This window comes from Mesocricetus auratus, unplaced genomic scaffold, assembly GCF_017639785.1.
Source record: "Mesocricetus auratus isolate SY011 unplaced genomic scaffold, BCM_Maur_2.0 Super-Scaffold_100004, whole genome shotgun sequence".
In the NCBI taxonomy this organism is placed as follows: Eukaryota; Metazoa; Chordata; class Mammalia; order Rodentia; family Cricetidae; genus Mesocricetus; species Mesocricetus auratus.
In genome coordinates this window covers 291,970-316,038 of record NW_024429189.1, presented here as the reverse complement: position 1 = coordinate 316,038, position 24,069 = coordinate 291,970, and the positions used below count along the sequence as shown (strand labels likewise).

At 44.9% G+C, this 24,069-nt stretch overlaps 1 protein-coding gene across 6 annotated transcripts in view; it reads left to right on the top strand.

The window, feature by feature from the left end:
* The window catches only part of Fubp3 (far upstream element binding protein 3), a 46,962-nt gene that overhangs the window by 3,654 nt on the left and 19,239 nt on the right, over positions 1–24,069 (top strand). For 4 of the 6 annotated variants that reach the window (XM_013124834.3, XM_013124833.3, XM_021236211.2 and 1 more), the window contains exons 2-6: positions 10,827–10,932; positions 19,608–19,641; positions 22,084–22,133; positions 22,489–22,560; positions 23,792–23,849. In XM_013124834.3, coding sequence (XP_012980288.1) covers positions 10,827–10,932; positions 19,608–19,641; positions 22,084–22,133; positions 22,489–22,560; positions 23,792–23,849 — 320 coding nt within the window. Of the gene's footprint in view, positions 1–10,826; positions 10,933–17,832; positions 18,434–19,607; positions 19,642–22,083; positions 22,134–22,488; positions 22,561–23,791; positions 23,850–24,069 lie in introns of those variants that run through there. The other 2 variants (XM_013124832.3, XM_040745006.1) reach the window with 2 other exon arrangements.

Below are 24,069 nucleotides of genomic sequence, written 5' to 3'. Positions count from 1 at the left end.
CTGTATATGATCCCAGCACTTGGGAGTTGGAGACAGGATGATTGGGAAGTTCAAGGTTGTTCTTAAGTACACAGGAAGTACATCAAGTTTGAGTCCAGTCTATTAGCATTCTTCATCTGGTGAAGACAGTAACTTGTTAGCATGGTCATGTACCTTCACAGTGTTACAAACTACTAACAGCTTCCCACTAGCTTTCATGAAGACAGGTAGCTATTGTGCCAAAGTCAGTGTTCTTTAGGACTTTAAGTTCCTGTTTGTTGTGGAAGTGGTTTTGTTGAGGCAGGGTTTTTCTGTATACTTCAGAATGGCCTCAAACTCATGTTCCTCATGCCTTAGTTTCCTAAGAGCTGGAATTATGGGCATGCAACATCACACCTAGCTAAGGAGTTTTGTCTTAGACCCCATTGAGGCCCTATGTATTACCCAGCTTCATAATATGTATTCATACAGAGTGCAATATAAATGGTTCTTCAAGGAGTTGGGCACCATGCTTTGCACCCAAATAAAAGTGACCAGGCCATTATAAAATCGAGAAGGCTAGCAAAATAGCTTAATGGATTATGGGATTTGCCACCAAGCTTGGGGACAGAGTTCAATTTTAGGACCCATGTTTCAGAAGGAGAGCAGTAACTTCCATAAATCATATGACCTTCACATGGACACCGTGGTACATATGCAACCACATAAATAAATGTAATTTTAAATCAATAGAAGATAACCTTTTAGGAAGCTTGTGGGCCTGGAGATCTAATCATTACTGGCACCTTTGTGGAGGAAATATTGATTAGTGTGGGGCCTCAGAAGTTCAGCCTCCTTGTGGTGCTGCCATTTCCTACTTTTGAGACTGAGAGTAGATTGCATGGGGTAAATGCCCTATTCCTTGGGCTAATATGGGCCTTCAGTAATATGATATTGGCATAAGCAGCAGGTTTTCTTTAGCAGAACAGAGTGTGCCTGCTATTAGCAAAAGCTCCATTCATTGGCTATTGGATGCACCTTTGCCCACTTAATATGTGGGTCTACTTTGTGCCTCAGGTGAGCTGCTGAATGCTGAACAAAACAGAATGAAATGGTTTTCTACTGAAATCACTGCCTTTTGCCTGTATGCTCTTCAAATTTCTTAGACACTAGCGTCTATGGGGGATTCTTGACCTGCTGCCGAGGCTTTGCTCTGATAGGGTAGTGCTGAACCCTTGAGAGTGAGTCCACTTGTGAGTTTTGGTTGGCTGCCATGTATTAGTAGAGTGGTTCTCAACCTGTGAGTCTCGACCCTTTTGGGGGTCTACATATCAGATATCCTGCATATCAGATATTTACATTATGGTTCATGATAGCAAAGTTACAGTTATGAAGTAGCAACAAAATAATTTCATGGTTGAGGGTCACCATACCATGAGGGTTGAGAACTGCTGTACTCGTAGAAGTTGGAAACTTATTTGGTGTTGAAAAGTAGGTGCTAAATTAACTGCTTTCCACAGTGTGCCTCAAAGGCTTTTCTCACTTCCAGTTGAATTTAAACACAACAAGATTTGACCGCCAGAGTGTTTGAAATGTAGCAATGCCTTAAGGTTTGACAGCCCACTTATGTTAACACATTTTGCTGTCTTTTGAAGTCCCAGCTATGTAGTAAATACATTGATCACAGCTCTCCAGCTAGTGCTTCATGGACTGGAGAATACTCCAGGAACCTACAGCTATCTTTTCTTAATCCACGCTGTAACAGCTAGAAGCTAGTGTGGTGTCACATACTCATCTAGGTCTCTAGCTTTTCCTAGAAAGCTGACTGCCTTTTGATGTCTGGCCCAGCAGTCATTGTCTTCCACTCAGTCATCAACAGTAGCTGCTGTCGTGACACTCTGGGCTGCCTTCATTCCTGCACCTTGCTGATGCTTTATACTGCCCATTGAGGTTCCTGACTGGCACTTTTCTCCCATCCTTTTCCAAATTGGGAGCCCATCAAGAGGTTCAGGTCTCCTACAAGTAGCTGCTGGACCTTGACTGTTGTGTTTGAGCTGCACACTGTTACTAGGTCTTCGAAAAAGAATTTGTGGGCAGGTATGTTTAGGACATCAGGGTTAAATAAAGGTAGAGCCACCTCCTTGATGCAGAACTTCCTCTGCATCTAATAGCTATGTGCAATAACTCCTACCAGGGTAGAGAGTGTTACATTACTTTATGGAGACAAGTCTTCGATTCTATGAACCAAACTCTAGAAAATATTGCTCTAGGTAATCTTGGCGGCCCTTTCACATTCATGAACATGCAGAACTCCTTCTAGCTACAGCTAGAAAAAAAATGACCATGCTCACTTCCACCTCCTAACTGTTAGGATTAAAGGTGTGCACCACCATGTCCTACTCACTGCCTTGCTTATTCTGTTGTTTCACTCGTGAATCATCCCAATTGAAAAAACATAATTTTTGTCTTTTAGGAAAGAGTTTCATGTAGCCTACGCTAGTTTAAAATCATGAAGTGTATCCCTCAAACTCCTGATCCTTTGTCCACCTCACTAATGATGGAGCTAAGGTGTGTACTACTGTAGTGGGCTGCATTTGGAGACTTGAACTAGTCTGCTTCTGCAGGCACAAACTATAGTGAGAATAGATAGGGACAAGACACTTACCATTATTTGAAGAATTGAGGATTCCTGTGTCTAAGGCGGCTTTCCAGGGGCTGGGCCAGTGGGAAGATAAATAAGACACATTTGTGGCTACTTTTATTTTCCTGTGGAGTTAGATGCAGGACAGGGGCTAGAATTCTCATCTCATATTTGAAAATAAGCCAAAATAGATAGAGCAGTTTTTCTCGAAAAGACACACAGAGGGGCTTGGTGGATAGCCCAGATGGTAAAATTCTTGCCACCCAAACAGGACCTGAGTTCAGATCTCTAGGTTCATGTCTAATCCCAGTGTTGGTGAGGTAGAGACAGGAGGAGCTCACTGAATTGATGAATACAAGGTTCATTGTGGGGTGGATGATGGAGGAAGACTTCCAGCCTCTGGCCTCACATGTCCTACATACATGCTCACACAAGTAATACTCTATATGCTCTGACTCTTGGGGCAGGCTCTTAAATTTTAAGTAGGACTTGATTCTTGTGTCTAGTTCCTTGGATTGTTTCCCCCTCTATGAGGTGACTGCAGCTCTCTGACCAGCAGTGAAGGGATGCTTGCAGAGCAGGATGGAGGGAAGAACACCAAGGGGCGTGCCATCCTCAGTCCCACCTGTCAGCCCAGTGTCTCAGCATGATTCTCTCAAGTGGGCTTCTCCATACCCGCTTTGTCTTCTGCACGTGTTTACTGAACACATGCCACATGCAAGCATGGTGCCCATCATCAGAGAAGGTCTGCTTTAACTCTGGCAGAACATGTACCCCTTTTGAGACTCCTAGGAGCTGAACTTCTCCCCAGAAATATTTCAGTCTTATGAAGTGTAGGATTCTTCTGAAGGTGAATTAGAGAGAGCACCCAGTTAACAGATGCTTCAGGGGACCACAATGAGTGGGGCAGGCCTGGTCCTTCAGAGCACCCACAGTTATAAGGATGCAGTTTAACCACCTCGCTGAGCTTGTGCTCCTGTGAGTTTGTGACATGCTACAGGTGTAGAGTTTCAGTCTGCCCTTGTAGATGCAGTGAACAGTTAGAAAAAGCTGGGAAATAACATCAGGATCAGCCAAGGGCAACACCTTCTATTGACCATGTCCATATTGTGCTGGGGCAGGACAAGAATTCTTAAATAAGTCAACTCATTTGATGGTCATAAAGTCCCACAGTGGGTGGGAATGACATGATGTGACTGATCCATGCTGTAGAAGCAGATCATCTAACTAAGCAACAAGAAAACTTTAACAGGATCTTTTTTTCTGTTTTCTTCTTGGGTGGTGTGTCGCCAGTCAGCCAAGTCTGTCTCAGCTTTTGCAGTATTTGGGTTACAGGCATGTACTACCATGCCTGGCTTATTTAACTCTTATTTAAGCCTCAGTTTTTCATATGTGAAGTGGAAACTTTTTGTTTGTTTTGTTTTGGGGGATAGGGTTTCTCTTTGAAGCTTTGGCTGTCCTGGAACTCACTCTGTAGACCAAGCTGGCCTTGAACTCACAGAGCTCCACCTGCCTCTGCCTCCTGAGTGCTGGGATTACATGCATTTGCCACCACTGCCTGCCAAAGTGGAAATTCTTGATGGTAGTAATTTTCTTAAAAATAGCTGATATTGCAAGGGTACCTTTGAACGTTTGGAAGCCGTCCTGATTCGGCTCTTAGACATAGAAACATTGTTTCTTTTGGGTTTGGCTTGAACTCCATCTAAGCTTGGTAAATGCTATGTGCTGGTTCAGTTTCCAAGCCACACCCCTAGCTCAGTGTTGTTTTAGCATCCAGGTGCTATAGACTCTGGCTTTCCTTTGTTACTGTTTCATTTCCACAAAAGGTTTAAGTGGCCATTTCTGTTCCTAATACTGTGTGCCAGATATTCTGGGTACTTTGAATTTATTATATTGATATCCCTAGGTAATCCCTTCATGATAAGTTCCTTATGAGGTCCTTAAAGACCTTATAAAGGACTGCAGCACTGCAGATGTTTGTGGGTGTGTCGGTCATCTGAATTTGATGTGTCACTTCTCCGTGATGTCTTGGGCATGGAATGTGGGACCAGGACATGGCTCTGCGGTTTGTGGCTCCATATGTTGGCATTAGGTCCATGGCCCTGACCACAGTTTCCTGCTGGTACAGGGAGCAGAGAATGTGCCAGTCCAGCTTCGTATTTCCTCAGACAGGGTTACTAGGACTACTGAAGGCCACAGGTCATGGGAAGCCCACATGCTGTGTGGGTGGCTGCCTAACATTTAGCTGTTCTGCCTGTTTGTAAGGGTGAATTGGTGGACTCCAGCTTCCAATTTGGGTTTGCAAGACGAGCTGTCATGGTGTTGAGCCTGCCATTTCAGTCTTGAATGTGTCATGTCTTAGTGACAGTGATTTATTCTGACTCCTTTGGTCTCAGGACACTGTTTGCTTACTATTTTTACTTTATTTTGGAGATTAGGATCTCACTGTGTATGTTGCTGAAATTCCTTCCCAAGGGAGCAGTGTCTACCCCTTCTCCTAAGGTCCCAGCAACAAACTGCATAATTCCACCACGGAACCGATGAGTTTATTGGACTTACACACAGAACATAGGTGAGGGTTCTTCCCCTGAATAGATCACACCTGAAAAACAACTACTCAGCAGCAGTGAGCCCCCCCCATTGATGGGGTCCCTGTTCTCTTATATATTCTGGCCCCTCCTTCCCCAAGGCTTCCTGCAGTTTAACAACCGGGAGGTGGTGGGAAAGTGGCTGGCTACTAAGGTGAGAGTCTTATAGCTCTCCAGCCCTCCAGGATGGGGTATAAACAGTCGAGGAGTCGGGTTGGGGTGATCCTTTTGCAAGGGGGTGCATTTGAAGTCCTCTTGCCTCAGTTTTCCCAGACACTACAACCACATCCAATTTAAAATACTTGTTTTTGTTTGTTTTGAGGCAGTGTCTTATGCTGCATTCCAGACTGACTTGAAATTCAGGCTGGCCTGGAACTTGTGGCAATCAATCCTCTTCAGCTTCTGAGTGCTAGCATTATAGTCATAAGCTACTTTTTGTGGTTCCAATTTAAAATATTTTCCCTTTTCCTTTTTTTTTAAACTCATGCGTGTTGTATGCATGCATACATGCAAATTCTTGTTTTGCTTTTTAAGACAGGGTTTCTCTGTGTAGTCTTGGGTGTCCTGGAACTCACTCTGTAGACCAGACTGACCTCGAACTCAGAAATTCACCTGCCTTTACTTCATGAGTGCTAGGATTAAAGGTGTGAGCCACCACTGCCTGGCAACAGGCATATTCTTTGTTTGCAGGTGTAGATGCGCTCTGCAAGTATGCTTTGAGGCCAGAGGTTGACGTCTGTGTCTTCCTCTTCTTCATTTGCTTCCCATTTAATTTATTCACTGAACCCAAGCTCGTTGATTGAGCTAGTGTAGCCAGCTTGTCCCAGAGACGCTCTTCCCTCTGCCACCTAAGTGATGAGATTGCAGGTGGGTCACCATGCTTATTTGGCTTTTTTTTAATGTGCACACTGGGGGTTCCAAACTCAGGTCCTCAGGCTTCCGTAGCAAGTGCTTTACCCATTAAGCCTGGCCTTGAAATAATAAGGGGAAAAGCATCATTGTCCAAATGGGAGACTTTGCTGTGCATATAAGGGAACTAAGGACAGTGAGGAATGTGTGATCTTGGAAGTGTGGATCCTGCACCTCCCAGAACAGCTTTGTGTGCCTGTTGGAGGAAGCATGAAGGAAAGGAACCTTGCCACCTTACTCACAGTCATGCATACTGGACTCTGTGAGACTGTGGTGTATTCCAATGTGTGTGATTGCAGAAGCTAGATGGGAGAGGGCTGTTGGGTGTTCTGCTCAGTCACTGCACATTCTGTCACTCACTGAACCCTCCCCTGGCAAACCCCAGCAATCCTTGTGTCTCCTCTCCCTGCAGCATTCGAGTTACAGGCATTTGTGGCTATACCCAGCTTTTTACATAGGTGCTGGGAATTTCGAAGCCTGGTCCTCATGCTTGCAAAGCTGAGCACTCTACAGAACCATCTTCAAGCACAAAGCCAGTATTCTTGACTGATTCCCAGTGCCATGCTCCTTTTCTCCATGTTTCTGCTAATTCGACAGTGAAGGCTAAATGTCTTAAGATGTTGCTTCATTCCTTGTCCATCACTACTTAAAATATAACCCATGTTCCTCTAAAAAAGACAAATTAATGTAGTAGAAAATCAACAACAATCAACAACAGAGTCCCCTTTAGGTCAGAGTCAGAGGTTTTGTGGAGTATCCTGTCTCCTGGGACTTTAGCCTGCACAATCTGAATAGAGGGCTGCCTTAGAGCAGCTTTCCTTAGAGCAGCTTTCTGAGCAGCTGCTAGGATGGGAAGCAAACCCTGAATACTGGACTGGAGTTTGACTAGTAGCTAGGAGCCTTGCTGGAGTTAGGGAGGTTTAAATACTGTCTTCTGCTACTTCTGAGCTTGATGACTTTAGACGGGTCACTCAGCTTTTCTCTGCCTACACAAAAATAATGCCAATACCCTAGAGCAGTGGTTCTCAACCCGTGGGTCATGACCCCTTGGGGTCAAATGGCCCTTTCACAGGGGTTGCCTATGGACCATCAAAAAGCACAAATGTTTACATGCTGGTTTACAGCAGTAGCAAAATTACAGTTGTGAAGTAACAAAATAATTTTATGGTTGGGGGTCACCACAACATGAACTGTATTAAAGGGCTGCAGCATTAGGAAGGTTGACAACCACTGCCCTAGAGATTGTTTGGAAGGAATAAATAAGAAAATATTCGGTGTTTCTTGTTGGTTTATTATATACCAAGACCATTTCCTGGAATCAAGGTTACATTGGTTTTGTTGTCTTTTTTTTTTTTTTTTTTTTTTTTTGAGACAGGGTTTCTCTATGTAGCCCAGACTCTCCTGGAACTCACTCTTTAAACCAGGCTGGGCTCTAACTCCTAGAGAATCCTCCTGCCTCTGCCTCCCGTGTACTTGAGTTAAACGCTTGTGCCACCACTGCCCACAAGGTTGCATTTGTATGATAAAGAAAAACATTGTTTCTTTATGTTGCAACACAATAAAATGTTCACTATACTATAAATGATATGTTGTAACAAAACATTTGTGTAGCCAGGATTCAAGTTTAGACTGCTTTAAAGCTATGGTGGGTCTTGTTTCCTAAATTTGCTTGGGGTTGATTTTGAGACAAGGTTTCTTTAGAGCTAGGGGTAGAGCCCTTGCTAGCATGTGCAAAAGCCCCTGAGTTTGACTGAACCAGGGTCTCCCTTATATAATCCAGGTTGACCTTGAATTTGCAGTCTTCCTGCTTTGACCTATAGTGGGTTTTTGTTGTTGTTTGTTTGTCTTGCATTTTTGTTATTGTAAAGATTTATTCTTAATTATGTAGATGCATTTATATTTGTGTGGGTTTGTGTACGTGCATACAGTGTCCATGGAGGCCAGAGGTGTCAGATCCCACTACCATAGGTGATGGGAACCAAACTCAGGTCCTGTAAGAGCTCTTAGCTAATGTGCCACTTTTCAACCTGGCTTTGTTTGTTTGCTTGCTTACTTTGTTTTGAGACAGTGTCTCACAGTGTAACTCAGGCTGACCTGGAACTCAAGGCAGTACTACTTCTACCTTCCTAGTGCTGGGATTGTAGACATGAACTACCATACTCGGCTCTAGGCTATTTAACTGTTACCCTATGCTACATATACTATATACGTAATATTGTGTTGGTCACTGTTTTGTTGCTGTGAAGAAACATTGTGACTAAGGCAACTCATAAAAGAAAGCATTTAATTGCCGGCTGTCTTACAATCTGAGAGATTTAGTCCGTTATCATCTTGGTAGGGAACATGGTAGCATGGTGCTGGAGGAATGATTGAGAGCTACATCTTGATCAGTAGGCAGAGAGAGAAAGATTGGGCCTTGCATGGGCTTTTGAAAACTCAAAGTCAGCTGGGCAGTGGTGGCCTTTAATCCCAGCATTTGGGAGGCAGAGGCAGACAGAGCTACACAGCCAGAGCTACACAGAGAAACCCTGTCTCAGTAAAGAAAGAAAAGAAAGACTCAAAGCCTACCCCCTGTGATACATTTCCTCTAATAATGCCAAACCTTCTCAAATAAGGCCACACCCCCAGTCCTTCTAATCCTTTCAAAGAGTGCTACTTCCTGGTGACCAAACATTCAAATATATGAGCTCTTGGGGCCATTCTCATTCAGACCACTACATATATTCTATACTACTCCATCTCAGTGTCAATTTCCCAAATTGTAGACAACCAAAGCAATCATAAATTGAGAACAAATACAGAAACTTGATACAGTTTAGAAGGATACTTGTTGATTCAATAAAATGAGCACTAGGAAACCATCCTAACCCTCATTCCAGCCACTTGGAAGACCAGCAAGATAGGAAGGGGGCTGAGCATAGTAGTGCACACCTGCAGTTCTTGTACTCAGGAGGCAGGAGGGTGGTCAAGTGTCAGTTTATCCTGGGATGTGTTGTGAGTTCCAGGCCAGCCTGGATTGCATGAGACCCTGACTCAAAAAGCAATGGCCAGGTGTGGTGGTAAAAACCTGCAATCCCAGCACTTGGAGGCCAAGGCAGACTTTGTCTCAAGTGAACAGAAATCTGGAAACCAGAAGGCATCTTCCAAAGGGAATGGAAAAACCTGTCTAAGGTGCACAACTTGTGGTTAGGTCCTATCTGTATTCAGGATACTCACTGTTTGAACTCTTTTACCTCTTTGGGAATTAATTTATTTACTTACTTATGGGGTTTGTTTGTTTCTTTTCTTTTTTTCTGAGACAGGGTTTCTCTGTGTAACCCTAACTGTCCTGGAATTCACTCTGTGGACAAGACTAGCCTCAAACTCACAGAGATCACCTGCCTCTGCCTCCTGAGTGTTGGGATTAAATGTGTGCATCATTGCTGCCTGGCTGAGAATCGTTATTAAATTAATGTTTTAAAATACTTGTTTTTATTTCTATATCTATGTGAAAGTGTGTGTCCACCAAAGCCAGAAGAGGGGGTCAGATTCCTGGAGTTGGAGTTACAGGGCGTTGTAAGCCATCTGACAGGAGTGCTGTCAATCAGACTTTCTGCAAGCGCAGGAAGCTCTTGACCGAGTTCTCTCTCCAGCCCCTGGTGTCATTTTAAAAAGTTATGGAGCTAGAGAACTGCTTGTCTGTTACAAGCATTGACTGCTCTTCCAGACAATCCAGGTTTCATTCCCAGCACCCACATTGCTCCTCACAACCATTTGTAACTCTAGTTTCAGGGGATCTGACACCCTCTTATGGCCACTGAGGGCACTAGGCACTCATGGTGCACAGATATCTGTGTAGCATAAAATTAAAATAAGTATGTGCATGTGTGTGCTATGTATGCACATGTGGGAGTCAGAGGACAGCTGATGGAGTGTTTCTCTTCCCACATTCATGTCAGTTCTGGAGATCAGACTCCGATGGTCAGACGTGGTGGCAAGCACTTTACCTCTGAGCTCTCTTGCCGACACATTTTTACTATGTGCTAAGAATGTTGAGGCTGCTCTTAAAATTCAGGTGGTAGTCAGGCGGTGGTAGCTCACGCCTTTAATCCCATCTCTCGGGAGGCAGAGTCAGGTGGATCTCTGTGAGTTCAAGACCAGCCTGGTCTACAGAGCGAGTTCCAGGACAGCCTCCAAAGCTACACAGAGAAATCCTGTCTCAAAAAACCAAAAAAAAAAAAAAAAAAAAAAAAAAAATTCAGGTGGCCAGAACCAAGTGTGTGCTTAGGACGGCATCAGTCAGGAAGCTGAGGCAGAGGACTGCCGTTTGTTTGAGGGTGTGTGGTTGGATCTTGTCTAAAACAAGACCCTATGAGTGAGAGGACTGAAAGATGTAGCACACATATACATGTTAAGTGACCAAAAATACTGACTTTCTGGGGTGATAGATGACTTAGCAAGTAAAGGCAATGTGAGTTTGAACTGTGAACAGGTAGTAGAAAGAAGAAAACCAACTACCATAGGTGTTTTTTTCTGACATCTCCTCTCTCCCTGAATTAAATTTTTAAAAGGCAACTTTGAGAAGTTAATTTTTAGCTAAAGTGCAAGACCAAAGTAAAATGTTTGCCTTACCAGAGAAAGCGGTCTAGGTGGGAGACATGGGGTAGCCGCCCCTTAGAGAAGGTGCTGTCTTCCCTCCTGGGAACAACTATGGCTTGGTACCAAGTATTTAAATTTGATTCTCTTTGTAGATTGCTGCTAAAATTGATTCAATTCCTCACTTGAATAATTCCGCACCCCTGGTGGACCCCTCAGTGTATGGATATGGAGTACAGAAGCGGCCCCTGGATGATGGAGGTAAGTTGCTGTAAACGGCTCACCTTTTTGATGGCAGTGAACCTGCCAGTTATTTTGAATCTGTGTCAGTCTTTTCTGAACAGTTCTCCAACATCACATTCTTAGAGGAATGGTGAAGAGGAAGTAGTTAGGATGATTTTTCTTAGCAATTGGCTGGCATTTGAGTTCCTATTTGCCTTGATAATACAGGAATCTTTTCAGCTGGGCTCCACAGTAAAGACTTGGCCTCGGCGTCCACTTGGAAGTAATTTGACCCATTTGAGAATTGTGTTTGATTTAGTTCTCAGTCCCTCTGGCACTTGCATGGGAATTAAAGTTACTACCTTTGTGAAATACTAAGATTTGGTGCAAGTCCTGGGGAAACTGTAGTTGAGTTGACCTCTAAGAAAGGGCAGATTGGTGACCTTTCCAGTCTCTGCCAGCTTTCACCATTTCCATTTGTGTCTGGCGTTAGTTTGTTGTTGAATTTTTTTTAAAAAAAAAATCATCCTGTACTATTTATATGCACTACTGGGTTCCATGGTGACATTTTTAGATACGCATGTTAGTTTGTCCATATCCCTTCCATCTCCCGGTCCCCTGCCTGATCCATCGTCTTCCCTGAGAGTCCTTATATACTTTCATGTGTGACAGGCTCTTCCTAAAAGCATCCATTTTCATTCATTCATTCATTAGCTTGTTGGTTTGTATTTCCAACTGCATCTCTAAAGGAATTGGGACCCCTCAGAGTACCTGTGACCAGTGCTCCAGCCTTGGTTGGTCACAGATGTTTGTGCAGAGTTCACACTTGCTGTGGAGCACACTGTGATGGTGTGAAGTGCGCACATGGGCTTGCATATAGCTGGTGAGACTGTCTTTTCTGCTGTCCTTTCTGTTGATCTGCTTACGTAGCCAGTTGTGTGTAGATACTTTTGTGACCCCGTGTTGTTAAGAGAAAAAACCCCACCAAGGTTTAGAATATTGTGTAAGTTATGTAATCTCCTTTCTAAAAGAGTGTGGTTTTTTTTTTTGTCTGTTTTGAAACAGGGTCTTTCTTCATAGCTCTGGCTTGCTTGAAACTCACTGTGCAGACTAGGCTGGCCTTGAACTCAGAGATGTGCTTGCCTCTGCCTATTAAGTGTTGAGATTAAAGGCATAACCCACTATGCCTGATGTGAGTGTTTATTTGTTTTGGTTTTCTAAGGCAGGGTTTCTCTGTGTAACAGGCCTGGCTGTCCTGGAACTCACTTTGTAAACCAGGCTAGCCTCAAACTCAGATATGCTTCCCTCTGTCTTCTGAGTGCAGAGATTAAAAGTGTGCACCACCACTGCCTGGCAAGATTTTTTTCTTTCTAAATAATAATTGGAGCTGTTTGTAGGCTATAGAGATAGTTCAGCACCTGATGACCTGAGTTCAATCCATAGAAGAAGAGAACTGATTGCCACAGTTTGTCCTCTGAACTCCATAATGCATCTCATCTGTGCATGTGTGCGTGCATACAAAATACATTAAAAAAAAAAAAACAACAACAATAAGATAGGCAATGGTGGTGCACACCTTTAATCCCAGCACTTGGGAGGCAGGGGCAGGCAGATCTGTAGGAGTTCGAGGCCAGCCTGGTCTACAGAGCGAGTTCTAAGACAGCCAGGGCTGTTACACACAGAGAAACCCTGTCTCAAAAAAAAAACAAACCAAACTGTTTGTGGTCTCACATAGAAGCTCACCTCAGGGTTGTCAAAATGCTGGTAACCATTTAAATTACTGCTGCTAAGTGTACCCTATGGTCTCTCTGTTTCTGTAGAGTGATGTCCTAGATCTAGTGTGGTTGAGAGTGGTAAGGGCTGTTTTGCCCAAGTGAAGAGCAGTGACTCAGAGAAACCTCTTTCCCTTTCCAGGGCTTTGCGCTTTCTTTGTTTGCTCCTGTGGGACATCAATATAAGAATAAAATGGAGTTGTCTGGCTCTGAGCACAGATCTTCTTAATGGATGGTATCTCTCTAGTCCAATGTTCCCAGAAATCATGATCAATCACTTTACAGTTTACCCATTCCTGTCTAGCAATTCAGCCTGTGGAGTTGAAGTGTACAAAGTTGGGCAATGCTGTCTTTTGCATAGGGGATACCTAAATATTTGCTAGTGAAACCCTATGGCACTCTTAAGACATTTTTCTCCTGTTTGAAAGAAGTCAGTATGCTGTAATTTAAGAAAAGTGACACATGAGAGAAAGACAGACCATGTGACAGCGTTCAAGCAGAGGGTTTTTTTTTTTGTTGTTGTTGTTGTTGTTTTTGTTTTTCTTATTAGGGAAGGGGATCATAAAAGGGGGCGGGGGGGAGACTGGCCTCCCAGAAACAGGTGCTGTGGGAGAGAAGAAAGAGAGGACAGGATGGGGCGGGACTACAGAGAGAGAGGATGGGAGGTTGGCAGGGCCCTTTAAAAAGGGGGGGGATAGTATGTAGTGAATGTGCACAGGTGGTACTGGTACTCCTAGTGGCTGCTGCTGAGGGCATACCGTCAGAACTTCAAGGACAGGCCAGTACAGATTCCTGAATACGAACAGTAAACATTGTGAGATATGGATACTGGAGACAGAATCTGAAGGGAAGACCGGAATCTCACCTAAAATCCCAAGTCCTTGTTATAATGCATGTATTTTCACATCTTTTATTTTGTTTTTTGAGATAGGGTCTCACTGTGTATCCCTGGCTGTCCTGGAGCTCACTTAGTAGAACAGACTGGTCTGCAACTCAGAGAGATCCACCTGCCTTTGCCTCCTGGATGCTGAGATCAAAGGCAAGTGCCTACTTTGCTTTTTTGGGGTGGGAGGGGGTAGCATAGTCTGGCCTCCAAATTGCTCTATAACCCAGGATGAAGTCCTTCCTAACCCTGGTGTCTCTACTTCCCCAGGACTGGGACTACAGGCATGCCCTAGTATGTCTCTGCCTTGTTACCTCTTTGTGAGATGCACACTTTCTGTTTCTGCTGGTGGTGAGGTCAGACAGCCCACCAGTTTAGCTCCCCTTCCCTTCCTTTTCCCGATATGCTTTCTTAGTGAGGAAGTACCAGGAAGAGTACAGCTGCATCTTACTAGGTCTCCCTTACCGCTGCACGCTTGTTCAAAACAACCAACTGTACTTGAGGAACAAGACATTATCCTCAGGTGGTCTGCACTGTGCATCACGGTTTGATCAAGTAAACCTCTTTGTTAAATAACTTAGAGAAAATTGTTTATTTTTCTCCAAGTTCAGAATTTGAATTTTCTGTTGAGCTGCACAAGAACCCTGGAAATTGGGCCTCTTGGCCTCATCCTCATCTTCTCACTCCCTGGCCACCAGGAGAAGTGTCTTGTATGCACAGGAATAAGTCAGCACAGTCTAGGGAATGGCACTTGTGAGTGCCACCTCAGATGGCTTTGGTGCGGCCCTCCTCCTTCTCCTTCCTCCCCCTCTCCCTCCTCTTCCTTTTATGCTTTTGTTTAAAAAATTAACGTACATTGGTGTTTTGCCTATATATGTATGTGTGTGTGAGGTGTCAGATCCCCTGGAACTGGAGTTACAAGGAATTGCAAATTGCTATGTGGGTGCTGGAATTGAACCTGTGTCCTCTGGAAGAGCGGCCAGTGCTCTTAACCCCTGAGCCATCTCTCCAGCCCCAGAGATGATTTCTTAAGCGTGCTTGGTACTACAGGAGGATAGCAGCTCAACTCACCAGACCTCAGTGCTGTTCCCTAGACTCTTAGTCTTTTTGAGGCAGAGGTGGGAATCGGGCTTGTCATGTAGCTCAAGCAGTCACACACTCATCACTCTTTCTATTGTGTGTTGTACACAGAAGTCAAAGGACTCTCCTTACTTTTATTTGTGGGTTCCGTGCGTCAAATTTGAGGTCATCAGGCTTTATGACAAGTCCCAAACTCTAAAACCCTTCACCTCTGAATGCTGTTACCGCATGTTCTCCGTCTTTAGGGACACCCTGTGACATTCCATCAGTTTGGAAATCCCTGCTCTCAGTTGCAGTGCTTTCCTGTCAGACTTTGTACATGCTGAGGTGTACAGCTCCCCAGAGCTGTCTGACCGGTCAACCTCCACTTCGGCAGCAGCCTGCTCAACTGCTGCTTCTCTGTTCTGCCTAAAGCTAACCCCCTAGCATTGGCTTGTGCTCTCCTGCTTCGTGTTAGATTGCAGAGTTGAACGAGATTTCCTTCTAGAAAGTCTTCATCCAGGCGCAGCCCTAGTGTTGGGGAGCTGGATGGGTTGTAATCAATGACAGCTCTGTCGTGAGACTACCTGTGAGGGATATAGAGGATATTTTTAAGGACTGAGACTGTAGCTCAGTAGTAGCCACCACAAAAAAGAAAGGAAGGACGTGCTTTTACTGTAAAACTATCACAAGTGAGTTAAATCCTGTTTCCATCGGAACTAGTCACACAGAACTGAAATAAAGACTTATAAAATGTAAACCTTTACTATGTGGTAAGTGGTTCCCCATATTTATCATGGGAGGAAGGCTTCAGTGCTGTGCTGATAGCCTCAGACCTCATTGTTCACTCACTGTCACACTGTTGCTTCTTGGATCAGGCCTTGGCTTTAAGGTGTACTGGTGGAGAGGTCCAGGTTCTTGTTCATCCTTGACCCTCCAGTCACGTTAGTCTACACTGGACTCTTAAGCAACCAAAGGACCTGATGTGGTAGATGAGGAATAACAGAAATAATATTACAGGATGGGGGTGTAGCTCAGTGGTCATATACTGACCTAGTATGCAGGAGAGTCTGGGTTCTATCCTCAGCACCTTCTAAGCAGTGATCTGAAAGTGCCAGGATAAATGGCAGAGCTCCCTGTAGGGCCCATGTGGATCCAGGCAGCTAGAGTGAGTTTGCAGGTGTCCTGTGCTCTGCCCTGGAAGGCTGCTAATGGCAGCATCTCCCTGGTAGTAGGGAGAGCAGGGGCAGCGCCTTATGGAGTTGCTGGTGGTGGTCTTTTTTGCTCATGAGCAAACAGGAGTGACATTGAACTTGCAATTTTTGATGATAGCTTCAAACTCCTGATTCTTTACCTCCAAAGTGATGGGCTAGCAGGCATGTTCCTCACTCATTGTCACTTAGTGTTTGAAGACTACAGACCAATTTATTCCAGTTTGAGAGAAACTACAGAGCATACAGGCTATAACTCAAAGCCGTTAGGAGGAAGGAGATGTGGAAGAGGAAGAAAGCACCATACCTTTTTAGTTAGGATGGGGGGGGGGATGACATGTTCATGGAAGTTGGCGAGCCGTTGCATGGGGCTTAGGGGTGTCTTTAGAAAAAAATGAGAAAGCTGAGGGTCAGGACAAGCATCCTTAGGATTTGTTCAGTGTCCAAAGAAAGGAATGGGGACTGAGCAGAACCTATACTTGTTGAGTTTAGTGGTGAGGAACTATTAAGCAGTTGCCTATTCTTTGTTTGTTGAGAATGTCACCAAGTACACTAGGCTAGCCTAGAACCCTCAGTTATCCTGTCTCTACCTCCCTTCTGTCAGTTCTCAAAAATAAGCAATTGGAGGCCAGGCATGGTGGCGCATACCTTTAATCCCAGCGTTAGGGAGCCTAAGGTGGTCAGATCTCTTGAGTTCAAGATTTGTCTGCTCTACATAGTGAGTTCCAGGACAGCCAGGACTACATTAGAGAGACAAACAAGCAAACAAAAAGTAATTAGCAAAATCAGTAATAGATTACTTGCCCAAAGCCTTTCTTTTTCAGCTGGGTTCAGCAGAGGAGTGGTCTGTGGTCTGGAACAGGAGTTACTGTAAAAGACACAGGAAGCCTTTGTGTCCCCCCCCCTCAGCCACCTGAATATCATTGACCTTAACTGAGACTGGGAAAGGGCTCATTTTAATCCGAAGAGACAGGTGGGGCGGGGGCGGGTATGGATGGGGAGGAGAGGGTTGATAGTCAGGAGACGAGGTCTGGGGAGATAGCTCAGTGGGTAAAGCACTTGTGTGAGAACGTGACAGCCTGAGGTCTTGTCCCCAGAACCTGTATAAAGCTGGGCTCAGTGTGCAGTGTCTGCAATCCCAGCACTTCCCGGAGCTTGAAAGCCTGTTAGCCTGGTGTATGCAGCAGTGACCTGAACCTCCATGAAGCCTGCACAACAAATGAATGTGCTCTTGGACACAAATACAGACTTAGAACAAAAATCTGAAGAAAAGATTACTTTTGTTTTGCCTAAAAGTCCTGCCATTTTTCTTCTTGCTGGAGCTGAACTCTATCTACTCAAACACAAGTTGTTGGGGGGGAGCAGGAACAGACGATTAGTAAAGTTGCTGCTCGTTACAACATTTTTTTCCTCATGAGAAAGAGTATATTTGGCACCATTCCTTTTTTTTTTTAAGATTATTGCTGAAATTGGCAGAGTGCTACTCCTCAGAAATAATTTCTTACATTGTCAGCTGCCTCACATTGAGAAGTTCATTAGCCCTCAGCATCCCAGGCAGTTTCCATTGTTTGGTGTGGAAGGTCAGTGAGAACTACCCTATGTGTGCAGGTGTGCTGGAGTTTAGTTACGGGGACTCAGGAAGTGAGGTGCCTCCTTAGTGTGATCTTCCCACCAGGAGGACAGAGGAGGCCCAAGAGAACATGTTAGTTACATGTACATGCCCAATGTCCTTTCTTACTGTTGGTTCCATTTTTAGGTACCCAATAAAATAGGTGCATGAAGCCACACATGTGTAGTAACCGTGTGTTGTGCTTGCATGGAGATGGGAGAGGATCTGGGCTTCTCAGCCTGCCTGAGACTGAATACTGACTTGGTGGGATCTTGTTTAGTCCTTTGACACCATGGCCCTTGAAGGTGTGTATTTAGGGAGGATGGTATGTGCAGGTTTGGTTCTGGTGTTTGGGAGAACCTCCAAGTGTCAGAGAGACAGTTAGAATGATGCCATGTACATGGCCAGTGACATGTACCTTGCCAACAAAAAGGAATTTCTGTTGCCATGAACACAGGCTGTCATTGAGTGGTGTTTGAACAGAAGCCCTGGAGTGTTCCGGCAAGTCTCACAGGGTTCTTTGTGGCCAAGTTGTCCTTCTGTATTCCTGTGACTTCTCTGCCAGAGACAGTCATAGCTGAAGATCATCAGCCTGTGGTGTCTAAGCCAGGGGCTTGCAGTCTACCATATAGCTCTCTCGTTGAAGGCTGCATTCACTAGCTGTTGTTTAGTTCTGTACTTGTGGACTCTTCATCCTCTAGTAGGAGAATTCTGATGGAAATTGAAGAAGCTAAGCTTTCTTTTGAGACAGGGTTCACTATATATAGCCCAAGTTGCCCTTGAAATCTATGTGTGTGACTAAGGCTAGGTCAGCCTCTTAAGTGCTGGAATTACAGGGATAGAACAGCTGTGCAGCCCATAAGCCTCTGCCCTTACCCTTCTCTTCGGCATTTTCTTCTGTCCCCTCCTTCGCTGGTGGACAGTTTTGGAGCAAAACCTGTGATGGGGATTCCTCTCCTAAGCTGGAGAGTGTCCAGTTTTCATGTAAATGGGAATCGAGCACTGGGTAAGGGCAAAGAAAGTTCTAAAAGTCAATTAAAGACAACTCTCTTCCCCTGAGATAAGCGATTAACAGCATACAGTGTCTGTGCTTTGGTTGCAGACTGTCATCTTGCTATTGATCCAGGTGGAATATGGTATTTTTTTCTGGATCAATAGCTTCAATGAACTCAGCAGTTTAGTTTTGGCTATATTGTTTCTCTGCTTTCTCTCCTTTTAGCATGTCATGGTCTGGTTTGCTTTTGTTTGTCTCTTTATGGGCCTCTACTGTGCAGGGAATGGCAGGGGAACTGAACAGGAAACAGCAGTTGGCCTTCTTGAGCCTTCTCGCTTTTCCAGACATCGGTATGATTGATGCTTTCCCTCTTTGCCCAGAGACATTTTTGAATGCTCTTTTAGCATCTCGAAAGGTTCATTCAGTTCTAGGGTTTACAGTCTCCCTTTGTCCACTGACTGTATTTCTTGAACTGCATTTTCCAGAAGAGAAATAGCACAGAACCATTTCTGCTGATGACTGGTGAAGGAGGCGCACATCAATAGCTGAGAGACAGAAACTAGACCAGGGAGCCTGGCAGAGCCACTCTGGGAATATGGTTTGCAGAGCCTGTCCTGGTCGTGAGAGCCGCTGGCACTCAGCTCTGTGAAATGGACTAGAGACGCTGCTGCTGCTGCTGCAGAAGGAAGGAACCTGGTCCTTTGTGGTGCTCTTCTGGTGGGGTAGGGGCTAGCAGAGCAGGGACATATGTGCATGTTCCTAGAGACTACAGCTCTGCAGCTGCCATGGAGCAGTCCTCAACAGTGCTTCCAAGGAGATAAATCTTCTCATTTGGTTTTAAAAGAGCAGGAAGGACCTGGTGTATCTACGTTGGGTTTGAATGCCAAGCAGGAGGGAGCGGACAGGATTTAGACAGGCTTCCTTCCTAGGCCTCTCAGCATGAGGACATACAGATCAATTTCTTATCCCTCGTTCAGCTGGACACTGGGTTAGAGACTGTTGAACAAGACGTCCCCTCCTGTTTCATATCACATAACGCATTCATTTCAGCCACTGAGCCTAAATTACTGTTTGCTTTCTTTCTGTCTCCTTCCCACCCCCTGAACAGTAAGAATGTGGGTAAGGATGAAGTTAGTTTATCCGTGCTAATGCTTTGATTTTTCTTTTCTCTTTCTCTTTGCCACAGTAGGTAACCAGTTAGGGGCCTTGGTACATCAAAGGTAAGCAGTGGGTTATGTTTTATTATTTATTGATCATTTCTAATTGTTTATTGATCCACCATCTGCACTGGAGTGTTAGCAAGTCAGAGGTTGGGAGTATGGGAAGCCAGGGGCTACATTTCCTTAAGACCCATGATTTCTGTCAGCCCTCTCCAAAACACCGTCGGCCGGAGGGAGCAGACTGACAGAGGCACTAAGCCAGCCCCTGTTGAGTCTCAAGAGACTTTCACAATGCTGGAGTTGCTCTCTTCCACTGTAGATTAAATTTGAAAGGAGGGATGCATTGTCCTGCTGGTTCTGTGACTGAGGATCTGCAGCCTCTTCACAGAAGAATGCAGTTCTTGGATGAACACAGAGTATGGGGCTTCAGAAGCAAGATGTGCCTGGGATCAGGGGTTGTTGGGAGAATTTTGGCTTGGTGCCTAGTTTGCTCTCTGCCTCTCTTCTCCCTCATAGCCTTCCATTAAGCTGAGAATTTAGATACAAAGACCCTAGACTTTAAAAGGGCCCATCTATGAGTATCTGGTCATAGCATCACCTACAGGAAGCGGGGAAAGTGCCCAGGAAACTGTGGTGCTTCTCCTCTACAGACTGTTAACTGTCAACTGTGTCCTTAGTCTGCACTGCCAGGACACAGTTCTGCCCTTGTGTTCTATATGGATGCTGGGGATTTCTAAACATCACTAAGAGTCGTTAAATGGAAGGTTTAGCCTGATTTTCTTGTTTGCGTTGTTTTGTTTGTTAATGAGTTAAAATAACTTATATGAGGTTGTTCATATTAAATGCTGATAAGCATTTCTTGTTACACTGTAATTGGCATGTTACTTTTCCAGAATACCTATTCATAGTGCCTTAGACCAGTTTCAGCCTTGCCTTCAGAAGAAAACATTTGAGCTGGGTGTGGTGTTATATCCCTCACTTGTGAGACATAGATGGGATGTCTGTAAGTCCAGGGCTAGCCTGGTCTACATGGGAAGTTCAGGCCAGCCAGAGGTACAGAGAGGGGGTGCATTGGAGGGGAGTTAGAGATTGAGACTGATTGCCAGTGTTGTTTATGAGGGCTGAGGAATTGTCCAGCTTTGTAGTTTTCTCCCTTGTGTGTGTTGTTGTTGGGGGGATCTTGTTGGGATTGGTTTTGTTTTCAATACTGGGGATGAGTTTAGGACTGCCAGCAAGCATGCTAAGTAAGACCCCATACAGGGCTCACCCAGTCCTGACATCACCCACCCACTGTACTAGTGCAGAAGGCATTCTCGTCAGTTCCTGTGGACAGCTCGGCAGGCACAGTGCTCAGTCCTGTGTGTGCAGGTCAGTCCTGTGTACGTACAGGACGCCATGGTCCTGACAGCTGCGCTGAAACATACCATTGTCAGGCTGGCCTGGGAAAGGGGGTGTGGGGGCCAGGGGTTGCTAGGTCTCAAGGGCTCTTGGATGCCAAGAATTGGCCCCATTAGGATTGGGTGAATGCTTGTGTTGCTTGAGAGGGAGAGAAATGAGGAAAAATCCCATTTTACACGGGCTGAGGATAGCTCCTGTCACAGTGATGTGGTGGCAGTGCTGTTTATGCTGTTGGCTTTCTTCTAAGTGCTGCACTCCCCTGAAAACGTGCACTGTATTTGGTCCTTTCCACAATGGGCAAAAATCCAGCTGTGTGGGAGATGCTTAAAAATGTATGCTTTTTTCTTTCTTTCTTTTTTTTTTTTTTAACTACTTGTATTTAGCATCCCCTAAGGTAAATGTTTAGATTTAATTGCTTTCCAGGATGTTGGGCAATTGGATATTGTTCACAATACACTGTATGTTGCATTTCAAAGTTTGTTTGAAAGAGCCAGTGGCATCTTTTTTGTTGTTGTTGTTTTGGTTTGTTTTATTTTTTTTGAAGGCAACCTGATGGACAGGATCGCATTTAACAAGAGTCTCTCACAGCACAAGTGAGGCGATTATACTAGCTTGGCCAGCACTGATTAGGCTCTGCAGGGTGCTGGTTTTCTTGGGCACATACTACCTTAGAAGACACAGGTATATTGGAGGGAGGCCAGGAAACAAAAAGATCAAGAAATCCACAAAGTTGACTCTGTTTGTATCTAGAGGGCACTCCCTAGTAGATACCTGAATCTCTCTCCAAACCCTAGCAGATCTGTAACTGTCCCGGGGTTGACAGCATCTGTTCGGCCCTGCAATCAGAACACAGCTGTATGTAGAACAGGCAGCTAGGGAAGGTTCTGAATGTTTCTACTCTGACCGGGAGGTGGGAAGGGGTGGAGACTTGGATGCTTGGGTGTTCTTGAGGCATGCTTGACCAAAGGGGCTCCGGAAATGACACTCTCTGAGTGGGGGGAGGGGCATGAATCAGTATGATTTGTTGTAAGCTTTAGTCTTGGGGATCTAAGGTGGTTGTAGAATTTTGAATTCTGACTTTTTCTTTAAAAACATTGTTTTTAGGGCAGTAATAACAGAAGAATTCAAAGTGCCTGATAAAATGGTTGGATTTAGTAAGTATCTGCATTGTCTTTTCCTTTCTTACCTATTCTTTTTTGTAATACTTCCTTAATTCTTGTCTGTTATAATCTTTTATGAGCTTGTCACCTGTGGTAAAATGCTAGTGGGAGTGTGGCAGGCATTGGGTTCTACCCCTGGCTATGCTCACCTCACCTAAGTACTGTTAGCTGCTGGTGTCATGTTTAGCTTCTGTTGTTGTGATGCCCAAGAGTTGAGATGGGCTCCCCAAATGTCTGCTTGTAGTGAGCTGTGAGCAGAGTGTAAATGTTTGCTGGGTTAATTAAGCTAGTCGTGCATGAGTAAGTGTGGAAGGGGAGGTACATTCTGACCCTACTCATTTTGTTGCAGTTATTGGCAGGGGAGGTGAGCAGATTTCACGAATTCAAGCAGAATCTGGTTGCAAAATTCAGATTGCCTCAGGTAAGGGTTGCTTTCCTCATAGATTTGTTTAGTAGAAATCAGGGTTACACAACATTTTCCAGATCCAGTGTCTTTGCTCTTTGGTAGAAGCTAGGGTAAGTATGTGCGGTTGCTGTCTGTTTTGCATTTGTGGAGTTGGACCCCACCTGAGCACCAGAGCGGAATGTCAGCCTGGAGATGAGGTTCATACTTGCCTTCTAGGGCAACACTCAACTCTGGCCAGCATGGCCTCTTCCTGACACCTGCTGGCTGGGCTAGCACCTATGTTTTCTGCACCAGAATGTGATGCCAGGCATAGTGGAGCCTGCACCCAGCTTCCCTGTACAGCCACCCTTCCACTTTGTGGAGAGAGGACGGTAGGGTCCTGGCTGATTGTGTGTCAGACACCTTTCAGGACCCCTCACAGCACAGTCAGTATTGATCATTTGATGTTAGAAGACAGATTGAAGAACAGTTTTGTTTTGTTTTAGTTTTGTTATATCATCTGAGGTGTCTTCTTCCCTTTTGAGAGGAAGGGTCTGCAGACATTCCAGTAGAAGATATTTGTCATTTATAAGATACTCGCTGCAGCATCTTGAAGGCAGTAATTGCTGTTAGCTATTTGTCTTGAGAATTTTGTTTGCTTGTTTTTACAGCACTGGGGATTGAATACAGAATCTCACATAGACTAGGCAAATGCTACATCCCCAGTTCCCTCTTTGAACTTTTTTTGAGGAAGGATTTTTTAAGAAGGCACTTTCTAGGGTATTGGAAACAAAGGTTTTCCTCTGGTGTCGAATGGTCCAGGAGCCATGCTGCATCCCTGCTGCCAATTTCCTGGGATGTGGGTACAATAGCTGCTGTGATGTGCTTGTGAAGTCCTTACTAGTACCCTCAGCAGTCTGCAGACTTGTGGCCATGAGACTGCTCTGCAGACAGAGAGCGAGGGCAGCATGATGAAGTGACTCAGGTGCTACTGAGTCTCTGGGCAGTCAGAGTGAGTGGAGGTTGGTAATCAGGACCAACTCACAGAACTCTGCTGTGTCCTCCTGGCTCCCCTGCGGGACTCAGTCTCTATGTTGAGAACTAAAGTTCTCTCCCCCAGCAAGACAAACTGGTCTTTTTGGGAGACTGCACTTCTGTGGGGGTGGTGTAGGAACCAGCCCCAGAGACACAGTCTACACACAGAGGCAAAGGCACATGGTTGCCTGATGCCCACCAACACACCTCATCTTCTTGATTCTTCTTATAGAGAGTTCTGGGATTCCAGAGAGGCCCTGTGTACTTACCGGAACCCCAGAAAGTATTGAGTAAGTTTGTTTTATTTACTTTTTCCTTTTACTCTTCTTCCTCCTTCCCCAAGTGAGGAGAAATGGAAGGGCAAACTGTTGCTGCAGACTGTTGGTCTGTGTTGAATCCGCCCCCAGCACACCTCCAGTAGGAGAAAGGCCTGGGAGGATGCCGAGCCAGGAGAGCTCTTCTGTTACCTTGAACACACAAGCCTAGAATGCCTCCCAACTGTTGTGACCT